The sequence below is a fragment of the Stegostoma tigrinum genome, chromosome 38, assembly GCF_030684315.1.
Source record: "Stegostoma tigrinum isolate sSteTig4 chromosome 38, sSteTig4.hap1, whole genome shotgun sequence".
In the NCBI taxonomy this organism is placed as follows: Eukaryota; Metazoa; Chordata; class Chondrichthyes; order Orectolobiformes; family Stegostomatidae; genus Stegostoma; species Stegostoma tigrinum.
The window spans coordinates 3,112,810-3,129,269 of NC_081391.1; the positions used below are offsets into that span (position 1 = coordinate 3,112,810).

A 16,460-nucleotide genomic window follows, 5' to 3' on the forward strand; every position below is an offset into this window, starting at 1 on the left:
ATTTATATAAAGGTATATTAAAATGTTGGACTTCAGTGTTGGCAAAATCTGCATTGAAATAAGAGTACATTAATGAATGGATAGCAGAAAATAGTTCTGACTGGTAAAGAACTTGTGTCATAAATACAAACACATCCATATTTCCAGCAAATAACAGCCACACAGCAAAGAATATTAATGTTCTTACCACCTGGAGAAGCAAGAGTTATGCCTTTGAATTTGTGCGATCTATTAGCACGAATTCGAAATGAGATAATGGCAGCTGTTTGCTTGTGTGCTGAGTTGACGGCAACAGCATGGTTGTGCATGACATGTAAGTTTTGTATGTGTGATTTTTAGAACATAGAAATGTCTGTCACATACTAGTATTATCCAATGAAGTGCATGCAATGCCCAGAATATTACAAATGCTATCAAGCAGTTCTATGTCTGTTGCAATCTAATTCATCTAAGGATGATTCTGACTAAATGAAATGAATGTCTCACTGGAAGGGTGTGACAGTGTAGCTACCTACATTTAAGGTGAGTACCACACTTACAGAAGGCCTAGAGATTCATTATGGCTGGATGTGTACAAATAATGAAACCAACAGGAACATTTAGCAGATCGACTGTTTAATACAAAGCTCTGATGAAAATGTCATCAGTATGAAATGTTCTGTATTCACCAGTACTGAGTAGTTCCAGCATTTTTAAAATTTCTGCTTTCCAGCATGTGCATCTTTTAAAAGAAAGCAAAGTTTGTGGAGTGAACTGACACTTTGAAAATTGGTGTTACCATTCAGATGTTTTGAATGAAGTGCACTGGTTATCACGTCTGTTTTCTGTGAATGATTTTTTGTGACTTCAGTACAGTGGAAAACATTGATAATGATGCTGTAACAAAGTTTACAGAGAGACAGTTATTATTTTGCAGCCACTGTTACATTTTCTCGGGGAGTTGTCTGAACTGTGCTGCAGTTTCAAAGGAATTATGTCATGTCAATGAAGCTTATCACAATGCAAAAGTCAAAATTTAAACATACCTCAAAGAAAGGTCTACTGCCTCAAAAGTGAAACAAGGGATCTCTCTCTATGGTTGTTTTATTTCATCACAAGACTAAGTGAGCTTTTCATACATAATTTCCAAAAAATGAGCTGCAGGTGGTCTACATTCGGTAACAAAATATTAGTTTCTGTAAATCACAATTACAGCTTAGGAAATGACAATAAGCTCTTTCACCAGTAGACTTAAACCTGGCTGTACAAACCGATGAATCAGTGTTCAACTGCAAATGCAAAATGTTTTATTTGCAACAAGAAATGTATTCTAAGTACATTTTGAACATTATTTGGCTGGGTTAATTAATGTTTCTGGCATCTTGCAAACCTTCAGTACTAATTGCGGGTGTGCCTTCAGGTTCATTAATCAGGTCAAATTCAAATCTCAACAGACTGGAAGAGACCCATGTAAGATGTTTTGAAATTGATACAACCCCACCTCTAAAGAAACAGTTGTCAGCCTTGACAAAACGTTCCCATCACTGAAAGAGAGGAAGATGAATGTGAACAGTATCTTACATAAAATACAAGTCAAATTCAACAAATATCAAACCTTACTTGTTTATTCCTGAAAGATATTTAGTGAAAGCTTTTCATTTTGGGACAGTTCCCAAGAATGCCCATTCAAGGGAAAAGACACATTTGTATTTTGAGAGAAAGAGTGCTGATTGATTGGCAAGTGGACTCTGAATAGTATATGCTTGCCACAGAGAATGTATCTATTAATGATGATGGACGGTTAACTGCCACGCTTCGTTTTGATTTTAAGCTGACTGACTCTAGATAAGGCATTGTTCTAAGACGTTAACCAGCGAATATCTGGTTCCTGAGTCTGCATAGAATTAAGCTGATAAGTTTGTCCCAACTGAACAATATGTATGGCAGCCCTTTGCTGATTCATTTCTTAGGGCTATACCTTGGCTGATCAGGGTCAACCTGACTGGTTTAAAATGTAAGCAAAGCCTGGCAGTTAACTGTCAATCAAACTGGCAAATTCTCCACATCAACGTCTGTATCAATCAGTCCACTTGCCAAACAACAGCATTCTTGCACGATAAAAAAGTTAGTTATTCCTCTAAATTGGTATTGTTGCAAGTGTTCTATTTGCAAGATAAAAAGCTTTGGCTTTTTTCAGCAACATTCATATTTTGTACAATCGAAAAACTATTTATTTACTTGAAACAAAAACAGAAATTGCTGGAGAAGCTCAGCAGGTCTGGCAGCATCTGTGGAGAAAAAACAGAATTAACATTTCAGATTCAGTGACCTAGTTCTGGAAAAGAATCTTTGTTTTAAAATGTCAATACACATAAAAGTAGAAGAGCTTTGTCCTACCAAATGCAAATAAAATTAAGAGGGAACAATGGGCTCTACTCAAAAATATTCCTGCCATTTCTCCTCGATGTCTCTGAACCTGTTGTGCTTTTCCAGCATTTGCAGTTTGTTTGATATCTGGCAGTCATTTTTGATTGCTGCTCAAAACCAGCTCTTCCAGTGAAGAGCTTCTGTTCCAGGAAACCTATTGGATTTGAAAATTGCACAGCCTAGAAACATGGGTTGCCTTTTTGGACCAGTTAGAGGTGGTGATTAAATTATTTTTTTTAAAAAGCGCGTTTTCTTCATTCATGTGCAGGGCAAATATCCATTGTTTCTGAACAGATTGCATTGCTGAGCTTTCTTGAGCTGCTGCAATCCATGGGGTGAAGGTATTCCCAGCAGTTTCAGGATTCTGACTCAACAGTCAGTCAGTCTGGCGAAAGTATAACTTGGAGGCTACTGAGAGTTTGCAGTGTTCCCATAGTGGAGATTATGACTTTAGGTTCAATCAGGGAAGCCCAGGGCATTGTTACAGACCGTATAATGGACGATACACCCTGCAGCTGCATTGTGCTGGTGGAGGGAGTAAGATTGCTTAGTTTTACATATAGGAATGCTGTTACCACTGTAAAAGATTGCATACAGCCCTGTGTTGCTTCATCTGGTTAGCATCTCATTGAAACTATAGATGCTGTACTGTTCTCATTGAGTCTGGCTTGATGGTATAAACTGAGAGTTATATGCTGGGTGAGAAGACATTGCATTGGAATACACTTCAGTTGCTGCTAGGCCCTTGAGTCCCAGTTTTCAGTTCCTAGTTCTGTTTTGAAGCCAGCTAGTTTTCTTCCCCAAATGTCAATATTGCCAGTCCAGTAGCTTTACGGTCACAGTTACTGGTGCTAGCTTTTTCTTATTTCAGATTGAATTGAGATAATTAAATCAATCTGTCATGGTGGTGTCATACAATATAACAAAGTATTCACAATGTCTTGCATGTAACAGTTTATCAGCTTGCCACACATGTTTGATGTGGACAACAACTTTCCTTTGTGTTGGTTCTCTCACTATTTCCAATCTGGCAGCAGTGCCCTTCAGGATTCAGCCAGAAAAATTACTACTGAGACACGCACATTGATGGACATTAAAGTCTTTCAACGCAAACCATGTCCTTGGCCACCTTCCAAGCTTCTCCCAAGGGCAGAGAACATTGGTTGCTCAGGAGGAGTTACTTTGCCAATATTTAACTGCCATGAGATTTCATAGGGTCCAAAGTCTTTTGTGATGATCTGTGGAGTACAGTACCCCGTGTCATTGGCCCCGAGTATACCCAGAGACAGAGAATATGGGACCATTGGCTGAATTGTGTGATTCTATTTTAGACTGTTGGCTGGCCATGCTGTTTGGCAGTTCTTCCAATTTTGCCACAAATGCCCAGATCTTTGAAAGTAAGATTTTTCAGGGGTCTCAAATGGGCAAGGTGTGCATTCAGCAGGCCAATTGCTTAGTACAATGCTGCTTGGCCCATCCTGATTCATTACATCCCTTTTGTGGCTATTTAATGCAAGTGTGTGCCTTGCTAGCCCATTTCAAAAGGCAGTTAAGAGTCACATTGCTGTGGGACCAGAGGCACTTTAAATTCCAGAATTATTTCATCTCAGAATTGCAGAATTGTTATTGTGCAAAGCAAGGCCATTTAGCCTACTGTGTCTGTGCTAGCTCACCAAATGCGTACCACACTGTCAGGCAGTGCATTCCAGGCTCACTTGCTGAAATGAAAAAGTTTTTCCCTCATCACTTTTGCTGCTTTTACTAATTACTTTGAACTTAATTCAAATTGACAGCCTTCCACAATAGGATTTAGATTACTCCGGTCCTTGAGACTCTAGGCTAGTTGTATATAGGCTATGACAATACTGTCACTTTAACTGGTTATTTTGTCCTGGTTTGATTTCTGAGGAGAGGTTGTAAGGTAGAGGTGCCAAGCCAGAACCCTGAGAGCAGACAATTTGTGAGGCCTTTAGGTTTTTTTTAAATGTTGGAACAATGGAAGCACCCAATGGGTGTGGCCAGCTCTCTCAGACAAAGCTTTCTAGTTTTATTTTAGCATCAGAAGCCTTTGGGGTCTCGGATGAGCTGAAAACCCTCAGTGAATTATTCCTAGGTGCCACTTTCTCTGAAATTTCTCTTGATGTTGTTTCTTGGATTGGAGAACTGCAGGTGAGAAACTGCATCCTAATTTGATTTTTTGGCAAGGGGTGTATTTACGGGATGTTACGATATTGGAACAGTTAATTACTCATAGGTACTTTATCTATTATTTGGTTAAGTTTTCCAATAGTTAGCTCATTCTAAATTCCTCTTTCTTTCTTTGTATTTAGCTATAGTGTTTAAATAAATTGTTTTGCTTAACATCTAGTAGTTTGACCAGTCACTTCACATCTGGAACACTCTTCACAAAAGCCTTTAAAATAAGGAAAAGTTAAGGTCTTAGGCTATATTCTTAAGATATTTCTGAGGTGGTCTGGTCTTGTCCATAATGAGGCTTATCATACCCAGTAACACTCTGTGATGATTTCAGTGCTGTCTACCTGGGGAGTGGTTGCTCTGTGTGGAAGTGGATCAGTGATGAAAAGCAGCAGTGAACAAAATTCCATATGCTGATGCCTGTGCAACTCAAAATCATTTAAACCAACAATACTCGTGTTTCAATATGACAAAAGTGAAGTGTATTTGGCTTTGAGTAACCTGCAACACAGTACAGCAGAGTGTAATCTTTATTAGAACTTTTCATGTACAATTTGATCAATAAACTGTGAGATCCTTCTTATCCAAACAAGGTCAGTCCAATCCTCAAAAATCCAACTCCTGCAGAAAGCAAGGCAAGTTGGCTGTTTTGGTTCCCATTTTTCTTGAGTAGAAATATGCTTTTGTACAACCTTGCACAAGGCACAGCACGTCAATTATCAACTCATGCCATATTTGACCAAAACAATCCTCTGTGGGCTATTTCCGCAGAATGTACAGGTGCAAGCAGCTCCCATTTAATGCAATGCAATCACCACTGGCCCACCCATTGAAATTTATCACTCAAAACCTTTTGACCTGGGATGAAGTATCTATAAAGTACACAAGTAATGCACTGAACAAACTGTGATCTGATCATCCTAGTGCCTGTTAAGCTTTGGGCTGGAGTCATCAAAACTGTTCACAGCATTTCTGTGGGAATTTCCATATCACATTGATGAGTTGTGTACAATGCCACTGGATCTCACTAGATTTCTTATCCAGTAAGAGGAGGATCACAAAATCTGAATCCTAGTACAGACTCCCCATGCAATAAAAGATTAACAGGTTAATTAACAGGTGCAGGTTACAATGATCTGTTGTTGCTCTGAGACCCCTAACCCTGTGATCAGACCAGTGCCAGACAGCCCCTGACAATCTCTGAGGGAGATGGTGACTATCTACAGCCAACTGCACTTACCATTTTTAAATCTCCCAGTCTGCACAGATACAGCATCTTCCAGATTTTTTCAGATTCAAATTATTCATGACCCTACATCTGAAAATGCTCAATGTTAAGACAGAAGCAGCCAAAAACAATCCAGGCACCTAAATCCCCTTCAGTAATTCATATTTGAAAAGCAGATCCTAAAATCCCTCTAAATTAAGGGAAGGACACGGATCTTGGCATCACAATGCAAAAGATTACTTGCTGAGCCATGGTGTGGCTGCATCAACAGTTCAGATTTCAGCTGCAAACTTAGAAAAGTGTACTTCATTTTCAGCACTTAGGGCAATTGAGGAATATGGGGATAGTGCAGGCAATTAGCACTGATGTCCACGATGAACTGTGACCTTACTGATGGACTGAAGCAGGCCTGGAGGTTTGGAGCCTTGTCAAATGTAGAATCAGGATTTGAACCCTAGTGCCTACTTTGGAATTCAATGGCACGGTGTTACACAGTGGAATGAGGATTTCTTGGGAATCTCTAGGTCTTCAAAGTGGAAGAACAGGCAGGAATTCACAAAGAAGGAAATGTGACTATATAATTATCTAACAATATTTGCACACACTTGTTACACTGTGGATGAATTCACCATGTAAATATTAATAGCTGTGCAGTCACATCTACCAAGCTGCCACAGATAAACTACTTGTTATTAGCTAAGATGCAGGCTCAGGAGTGCACTGCCCTCTAACCCTGGAAGTTAGCCGCCTTGTACAGTTGCTCGAGGTCAGAGCAGATGATTTTGAAAACATTCGAGAACGAATCCTGCATTGGTTTAGTCATCTCACTCGGGTACATCTCAGTCAAGATGATCAAGGCGATGTTGGTGATGAGCTGGTGGGTGTGGGGGAGAGAAAGGTACAGACAAAGTAAGAATGCTGACCTAAGCAAATACATATGTTTAAAGTAAGATAATAAAATGTGAGGCTGGATGAACACAGCAGGCCAAGCAGCATCTCAGGAGCACAAAAGCTGACGTTTCGGGCCTAGACCCTTCATCAGGCTCTGATGAAGGGTCTAGGCCCGAAACGTCAGCTTTTGTGCTCCTGAGATGCTGCTTGGCCTGCTGTGTTCATCCAGCCTCACATTTTATTATCTTGGAATCTCCAGCATCTGCAGTTCCCATTATCTCTGTTTAAAGTAAGATCTTGGTTGCGCCTGGAGAGGGGGGGGTGCAGTCTTACTGAGGTCTGCTAATGACAGGGAAAGTTATATTTAGTCTCGAGGCGGAGATGACTCAATCTGCCATGCTTCCTGCTTGACGGTGTGCATGTGAATATTTAGACACTAGTCACCCTCTCTGGTTAGCATTACAGATTAGAAAAAGTTATGGTCACCGTGGGACGTGATGACATGGCAGCAATTTCTGATGAGTCACGGCAGAAATGGACCACCACTAGCTTCCTGAAACAATCTGGTGAAGCTTGGTTCAAGGTGTTACTGCCCCCACAGCCCACAGAACCATGCCAAAGACTTATTTCTGATTCAGTTCCTGTTCCCTAAAACTATGAGGAGTGGAGATTGAATGCATAGGAAGGATCTAGATCCCTTGGTCGTAACAAGGAAATTAAATTTAAAGAAATTAGCTGAAGGATTGGAGGGATTGAGATGTAATATTTTCACCCAGATGTTGGGGTTTGGGAGTCACAGAATGGTTGGGAGATGATATCCTCGAAATTGGGAAAATCCTTGCAACACTTTTGAGAAGCTGTAACCTGCAGAAGTAGTGTTCAAGAGCTGGCAAGTGGCATAGAATAGAGTTCTCAGAGCACAACAGGACCTTGATCAGATGGGCCAAGGAGTGACAAATAGAGTTTAATTTAGATAACTGTGAGGTGTTGAATTTTGTAAAGGCAAATCAGGGCAGGACTTGTACATTTAGTTGCTGAACAAAAAGACTTGGAGTGCAGGCTAACAGGCTGGTGAAGAAGGCATTTGGTACACTTGTCTTTATTGGTCAGTGCATTGAGTAAAGGAGTTGGGAGGTTCTATTGCAGCTGTACAGGACTTTGGTTTGGCCACTATTGGAAAACTGTGTTCAATTCTGGTCTCCCTGCTATGGGAAAGATGTTGTGAAACTTGGAAGGGTGCAGGAAAGATTTACAAGGATGTTGCCAGGGTTTGAGCTTTAAGAAAAAGCTGAATAGGCTGGGGCTATATTCCCTGAGTGTTGGAGGCTGGGGGATGTCATTATAGAGGTTTAAAAAAATCATGAGCGGCATGGATAGGGTGAATAGCCAAGATCTTTCTCCCCAGTGTGGGCGAGTCCAAAACTAAACGGCACAGGCTTAAGGCGAAAAGGGACCTGAGGAACAAGTTGTTCATGCAGAGGGTGGTCTGTGTAATGAGCTGCCAGAGGACGTGATAGAAACTGATACGATTACACATTTAAAAGGCTTCTGGATGGGTATATGAATTGGAAGGGTTTAGAAGGATACGAGCCAAATGCTGGAAAATGAGACTGCATGAATTGAGGATACCTGGTTGGCATGGACACTTTGAACCAAAGGGTCTGTTTCTGCACAGTACAACTCTTATAGAGGGTCAACTGGCACTTTACATGATAACACAACATGTTAAAAGTGTGCAGTAGGGTCTGAAACAGCCTGGTCTGGTCTTGCAGTACTTACAGTGAAGTTCTGGGGTGGGACTTTGTGTTTGTGGATATGAGTTTCTGCAAGTTCCTTCACATTGACGCTATGGTTCCCCTTCTGTTTAAAAATATTGCCAAGAGCCCGGAGAACGACGGTTCCATGTTTGCGGAGATCTTCATTGTTCGTTAGCTGTTCCAAAGGGATTTCCTTAAACTTGGGGAAAATGGCTTTAGTGTTTGGGTGATCCTTGAATAATCTGGAGAGGGACAGAGAGAGATGCAGGTTAAAGTGGCATCTTCTTAGTTTCTAACTGTGCGGCACAAGGGTTGAGGAGGAAATCCTAGGGGTATGAAGCGAAGGCTGGAGGAGGGGATGATGAATTGAAGACAAAAAGCATTGAGATGAAAGAGAGAGAAGAATGACCTGGGGACTGTTCAGAGTCGCTGCGGACGTTTTAACCGCATCCCCCCTTCTATTCTTGCCACATTTCTGTTTTTGCAACTCGCTCTCTCAGAGGCAGCCCTCAAAAATAACACCAGCTCTGGCTTCATAAAGCCCTTTCAATCCCTGTACACAACAGGTAAGGTGTCTTATAAGCCAGGAAATAACCATTAAAAGGAATACTTTACATTTAGATAGCACCTTTCACATTCTCATCGGCCTGATGACTAACAAGATAGGAAACAATGCAGCCAATTTGGGCACAGCATGATCTGATTAATACCAATATGATAATGCCTACCTTTCGGCCAAGGGACAAGCATTACCAACCCTCCAGGACTGCCCTAGAGTTTCCTGAACGAAAATTTAATCTCCAGGAAACAACTGCAACCAGCTCAGGAGGATGATAAAAGCAAATTGTCTTCTTTGCTCTCCATTTTTATTGAATGCTTGTAACCCTCACGAAATGAAACTGGAGATGAGGGATAAAGGCTGGCAGACCAGGAGGGATATCAGACACAAGAGATTGTGGGATCTCCAAGAACCTATCCAATGGGAGCTTGTAACCATTGGACAAGGCCCTGAGGAGGGCTCCCTATTCTGGCCACTGATTTAACATCTCATCCTGTAGACAGCAGGTGGAACAGTGTGGCACTCCCTCGCCCGGTCTGCCCTGGCAATGTCAGCCTGGGTTATAGGTTCAAATCCCACACTGTGATGACCACTGACCAAGTCACAAACTTTATTTTTAACCTCGGGTTTGTTCTTCTGTATCCAACTATGTCATGCTGAAAGAATTCCAATGAACTGGAATGCGTTAGTTATTTATGGAGGCTCTCTTCGTCAGTCTCTCTCTGTCCAATGACCTTGTACTCTCTCCAGGGAAACAACAGCATTCCTCAATATGCATCCAATTCACGTTGACCCCCAAACTGACCCCCTTTAATAACTGTCAGCAATCCAGCTACAGAGGCACACGAATGCGCAAGGAACAGCCTAAGTGCTTTATACTGGTGATGTTTATAGAGTCATACAGCACGGAACAGACCCTTCAGTCCAACCAGTCTGTGCCAAACATAATCTCAAACTCAACAAGTCCCACCTGCCTGCTCCCGGCTCATATCCCTCCAAATATTTCCCATTCATATACTTATCCAAGTGTCTTTTAAACATTGTATTTGCACTCACATCCACCACTTCATGCCAACATGAACAACCCTCTGTGTAAAAAATTTGTCTCTCATTTGCTTTTTAAATCTCTCTCCTCTCACCTTAAAACTATGCCCCCTAGTCTTGAAATCCTCCATGCTAGGGAAAAGTCACCAGCCATTAACTCTATCTATTCCCCTCTCGATTTTACAAACTTCTGCAAGGTCAGCTCTCAATCTCCAGTGGAAAATAATCCCAGTCTATCCAGGCTTTCTTTATAACGCAAGCCTTCCATACCCGGCCACATCCTGGAAAATCTCTTCTGAATCCTCTCCAGCTTAATAACCTCCTTCCTATAACTGGGTGACCAGAACTGGACACAGTACTCCATGATCAAAATGTCTCTTTCAGTGCGGCCAGTGTGAAATCTTGGTGGACGATGTGAACATTTAATGTGGTGGAGGGATGCCAATCAAGCTTTGTGCTGGATGGTGCTGAACTTCTTGAGCACTGGTAGAATTGTATTTGACGAAGCAACTGGAGATCATTCCATTCCATTCCTGATTTGTGCTTTGTAGCTGACTGACCAAATCTGGGAAGCTGAGATCCACTTTCCCTGTCTTGGAATACTGAGCTCTCATCATATTATTTTGATGGCTGGCCAAGCTAAATCAATGGGTGATCACCAGGATATTGATAGCAGGTAACTCAGCCATTGTATTCCCATTGAACGTCATGGGGTCGTGGTTAGTTTTCTTCACACTGGAGATGGTCACTACCTGGCGCTTGTGTCATGGCCAATGTTACTTGCGACTTACAAACTGAGTCCTGAATGTTGTCCACTTGGAAAACGTCTGAGGAATAACACATGGAAATGAACATTATGCAATCAGTGAGCTTAACATTGGTGGCCTTCTGGTAAAAGGAAGGTCTCTGATGAAGCCGTTAGTGAGAGTTGGACCAAGGACATGCAGCCATGTCCTGGTACTGAGGTGTTTGGTTTCCAACTACATGTCTCATATTTGTCTCTACGTCCACCCTACGACCTCAGTGAGGTAACTCTTTAATAACAGATTAACCCTGCTTTCATCAACAGCCCCAAGCTGAAGAAGAAATTTGTTAAGATGTGCTATTTGCAATGACAATGCTATAGGGGCTAATGTTAGTTTCATATCTGAGAAGGAGACTCTAGTACTACCCCAGAGGGAGATACTAACATTATTCCAGAAAAAGACTCTAACAGTATCCAAGAGTGAGACTCACTAACACTATCGCACGGGGAATCTAATATTTTTCAAGAGGAAGACTCTGACAATATCCCAAAGGGAAAATCTAACACTATCCCAGAGGGAGATGCTAACATTATCCCAGAGGGAGACCTGTAACAGTCTGTGAGAGGGGACTCATGGTCATCAGACAGTCTGTATTTTATAGTCGCTGTTTCACAGCAGCCAGCTACAACTGTACACTCTGTACCCATACCATTTCACATTAATTTGGAACATGCCATACTGATATACTGATACTACACTATTACACACAGCCGCTTACATTCACACATCCTACGTGAGACTGGTGTGATTACACATTTACCCTCTAACACCAATCGGCCTCTGCACAAACCACCTTTTCACAACAGACAGCTCCACTCAGCTGTCTACAAGTGGACTTACTGCATTATACAAGACATTCACAACACCACAAGCAGTGCACACATCTCTTTACAACAACCGTGTGCACTATTGCAGAACAGGCAACTGCCTGTGCATCGACCGCATACACAGATTCACTGAAGGCATTGCCCACTGCCCATTCACACTTCCATACTTAGCAACAATCAGCAATGTGCGGAACACGAAATTAATAGATTGCACTTAAACAAGTCCCCTTTAAGATGTGCATATGCTCAGCTATGTGTCTATCTTACGGGCTGGTGCACAGCAAACAGACATTGAAATGAACCTCGTTCCCCACAGCACACTCAGCCTTTCACAACAGTCACACTGTGGGCAGACACAGAGACAGACAGACAGACACACACACACACCCCTTGAAAACTGTGGACGTGCACAAGCAGAGATACGCATAGACTCACACACACACCCCTCATACACTATGTATGTGGACAAACTGACACACACATACCCCTCGAACACTGTGTATATACACAGAGACACACAGCCCTTGAACACTGCGTACACACACACACACACACACACACACACACACAGTTTGCAGGGCACATTAGACTCAGTGCTTCCCAAAAGACACTTCCCTGATAAACACAACACACACATTTCACAGAGTTGCCATGGCAGCAATTGGGTTGTCACATAGCAGCTGGGTGAATAGTGAGTGGTTTGGGTGGGTCACATCTGGGGAGGGGGTGTTTAGGCAGAGGAAGCCGGTTGGAGAGGGGTGCATTTGGGGTGATGTAGTCAGGGAGGTGAGTGTCTGGGAGAGAGGGAGTGATTAGTTGGAAAAAGGGGTTATTTAGCAGAAGGGACACTTGGAGGGAATAGTTATGGGTAACTTGTCAGACAGGGAATGTTTGGAGAGTGATAAGTAGGGGGAGAGGAGGGCTCTTTGGGGATTGATCCATTGGGGGAGGGGAGTATTTGGGGAGTGACTCGCTGAGGGCGGGTGGTGTTTGTAGCTGAGGAATTGATGATCAAGGTGCAGGAGGGGGTCTGAGCACAAACTAGTCGCAGAGGGAAAGAACAGATAAAACACACTTGGGAATAACTTTAACAGAACCCACCTTCCCCTTTTCCCGCAGGGTCTCAAGGTCTGAATACTTACCTTACAGTCGCAGAAAGTGACCTGTCCAATCGAATCAGGATGTCAACTCACCTTTGAGAATTAAACAAAACTGAACTGAATTTTCACAGTATTTTCCACTCTGTGACCAGTGAAGTCTTTGTGGGACTTGGGCACAGAATTGGGGGTGAGAGGGACACTGAAACTGCATCAGAGCCAACACTGGTCCCAACCCTGGAAAGGAGCAAGAGAGTTATTTTCACAGGACATCTACATTGAAGCAAGTGCAGAAAAGTTATTTACCGCAGTAGAATCTTCTGCCCAACTGCAGCTATGTTCGACTCCACCACAGGCCAGACCTTATTGACATTCTCCCAGTCAGTCATTTTTCAGACCCCAGTGCAAAGACCTTTATGCTCCACAGAAATGCCAGGAGTGATTCTGGCTGCAGAGACAGACTGGACCTTTTATACCTTGCTGGAATGCTCTCTCCCTCCTCCTAACAGTCAGCCAATCCCCTGCAGTTTAAGCTGCCTATTTTAAGCTGTATTGCTGCACAGGTATGGAAGAGTTTGGCAAGTCCTTATCAGAAACTAGCAGTACTGAGCAGTTGGCAGGTCAGTGAGAGGACGAACAGACAGACCCACACAGCCCCAGCTCTTCATGCAGACCCTTCCAATCTCCACAAGTGACTGGCTTTATCTTGTTGAATGACAGGAAATGTGACATTTGCTTTCGCTGGAAGCCAGGCTGTCAGTTCACAAAGGATTTCAACAGGAAAGTATTGAAACTCAGGCTCGGGGCTTAAAGAATTGGCCACACTGAGTGAGGGTTGCACAAAGATTGTGTTCATTTAACACTCACCCTGATGACCTTGTGCACATTTTGGAGTATTCTGCATTCTTGTGTTGATACGTACTTCTTCTCCAGGAACACACTTTATTTGTGGTGTCTGTTGATTTTGGGTGAGAATGGACTGTGCCCAGGACATACGTTACTTTAGTTATAAACAGATACAACAGCTAAAATTTGACATTACAGAGACTATCATCTTATTTCTGTTCACAAATTCTGAGGTACCTCACTACAGTTACTGCTAACTGCTTATAACTATATTCATTTAACTTTGTTATCAATCACACAGCCTGAGCTAGACATTCCCTAGCCCCGTGGTGCTGTGTGCCCAAAAGCCCTCAGACCGTGGTCTTTCCCCACTGCACTTTGGCAGCAGCTGCCCCAAGCTTTACTACATCCCTCAGCACGTAGTCCTGGACCTTAGAATGTGCCAGTCTGCATCAGTCAGCATCAGCTCCCAGTTCTGGAAAGCCATCAAGTTTTGGGCAGACCCAAAGAGTGTTTTGATGGTCTAAGCTGATGGTCCTCTAGGTGCAGCTGTTGTTTGTCTCAGTGTGTATCCCGGGGAACGGACCGTAGAGCACAGTCTTGTGTCACGGAGCTGCTCACGTCAAACGTTGACACAAACCACTGCATCTTGCTCCAGCCTTCCTTTGCAAAGGCACATTCCAGCAGCAGGTGTGTGCCAGTCTCAATGACCCTGCAGCCGCTTAGAGGGCAGCGTGCAGTGGTGCAGCCTGTCAGGGTGTGCATGATGGCTCTCATGGGCAGAGCTCTTCTCACCACCAGCCAAGAGATGTCCTGGTGCTTGTTGGGAAGTTCTGGTGATGAGACATTCTACCAAATGACTTTGACAGTCTGCTCAAGGAACAGCCAACAGGATCCACTCTCTCCTTTCCCCACAGGATCTCAAGGATGCTACGTGCTGATCATTTCCTGATGGACTGTGGTCAAAGGGGTTTTTCTCCTGCATTGTCTGTCATGTCGTTTGGTCTAGTATAAAAGGATTTGTTGATCCATCGGATGTAGTTATGTGATGATGTTGCCTCTTGTTGACATTGTCCAGAGCAAATACTCAAGCGGGAGACACCCTGCAGAAAGCTCATGCATCCCTGGGTCCTGGCAGGCACTCAGACAGCTCTATCACAGTAAAGCTGATGACAAGTGAGGGAACAAGTGACTGAGCATGACGCCTGCATTTCTAAAACACCTTTCGTAACTTCAGAAAGTTTTACAAAAAATAATACTTCAAGTTTAGTGTCTGTTACAGTGTAGAAAATCTGGGGCAATTCTGTGCACAGAAAGCTCCACAAACAATTTAACGGCCTGGTTATCTGCTTCTCCGTTAGATGACGGATATCTGTGAAACCTAAAGATGTTGAAGCAGAAGAAAGCTATGCAGCCCATCAAGTCTGCTCTGCCATTCAATGAAATTGTGGCTGATCTGGTCATCCTCAACTCCACTTTCCTGTTCCCACCCCCCATAACCCTTACTGATTAAAATCTGTTAATCTCGGTTTTGAAAATACATAGCAAACCTTCAACAGCTTTCTGTGGCAGGGAATTCCACAGATTCACTTCCCTCTGAGAGAAGAAATTTCTCGTCATCCCTGTCTGAGGTGACTGACCCCTTAGTCTGAGATGATGCCCTCCGGTTCTAAACTCTCCCACAAGAGGAAACAATTTCACTGCATTTTCCCTGTCAAGTCCCCTAAGAACCTTGTATGTTTCAAAAAGGTCATCTCTCATTTTTCTAAATTCTGCTGAGTACAAGTCCAATCTACCCAACCTCTCCTGATAAGACAGTCCCTTTATACCTGGTATCAGCTGACTGATATTCTCTGGACTGCATCCAAGGTCAGAATATCCTTCCTTAGATAGGGGATCCCAAAACTATTCACAGTTTTAGCGGCAGCCTGGCCAGTGTTTCGTACAGATTTAGCCAAATGACTCATTGATGAGTAGTCCTAAATCCCTCACAGTGCTGTAGCTTTCTGCAGTCTTCCTCCTTTAAATAATAGCGAGCTGCTCTATTCTTCCTGCCAAAGTGCATGATCTGACATTTCTCCACATTACATCCCATCTGTCATGATTTTACCCATTCACTTAACCTGTTTATATCCCCCTGTTGATTCTCTCTGTTGTCCTCACTACTCGCCACTGATTTTTATATCATCTATAAACTTGGCTTTAATATTCACTCTCCTCATCCAAGTCATTAATATATATTGTTAAATAATTGTGGTCCAGCACTAATCCCTGTGGTGATCCACTGGTTACAGGCTGTCAGCCCGAAATCGCTCCATTTACCCCTTCTATTAGTTAGGTAATCCTCTACCAGGCTAATGTATTAAATAGTGCATGGCACTGCATGTGCGCACTTGAGAGTGAAGACAGAACCTTTGCATAGGGTTTTGTCTGAAAAACCGCACCTCTGACAGGGCAGCACTCTCTCAGGATTGCACAGCGCTGTCATCCAGAATGAAGGACTGAAATGTCTGGAATGGGACATAAATCTCCTAAGCTCCTGACTTGGTGACGAAAGCACTTCCACTATTGAGAATCACATTTTCTCTTAGTTGTAATGAGACCATTCAGCCCACTGAGCCCATTCTGACTCTGTAGAGAAACTTAATTAGTCTATATCTGCTGCTCAAATCCTGCTGGAATGGTTAGGGTGTGAAAAGAGACCTTTTGGCCCATCATGTTTGTTCTAGCCCTCAGCTGCTTTAAATCCCTTGCTATTTCCTTTTCCCTGTAATTTTTATCAGTTAGATAATGACCCAATTAC

At 42.8% G+C, this 16,460-nt stretch overlaps 1 protein-coding gene across 1 annotated transcript; it reads right to left on the minus strand.

Moving 5' to 3' along the window:
- Window positions 1-5,114: 5,114 nt before the first annotated feature.
- On the minus strand, window positions 5,115-13,261 carry mb (myoglobin). Its single transcript, XM_048520951.1, has 3 exons — window positions 13,118-13,261; window positions 8,501-8,720; window positions 5,115-6,704 (listed from the first exon to the last, which is right to left on the minus strand). The coding sequence occupies exons 1-3, from the start codon at window positions 13,198-13,200 to the stop codon at window positions 6,558-6,560; spliced, it is 450 nt and encodes a 149-aa protein (XP_048376908.1). The 5' UTR covers window positions 13,201-13,261; the 3' UTR covers window positions 5,115-6,557.
- Window positions 13,262-16,460: the final 3,199 nt, after the last annotated feature.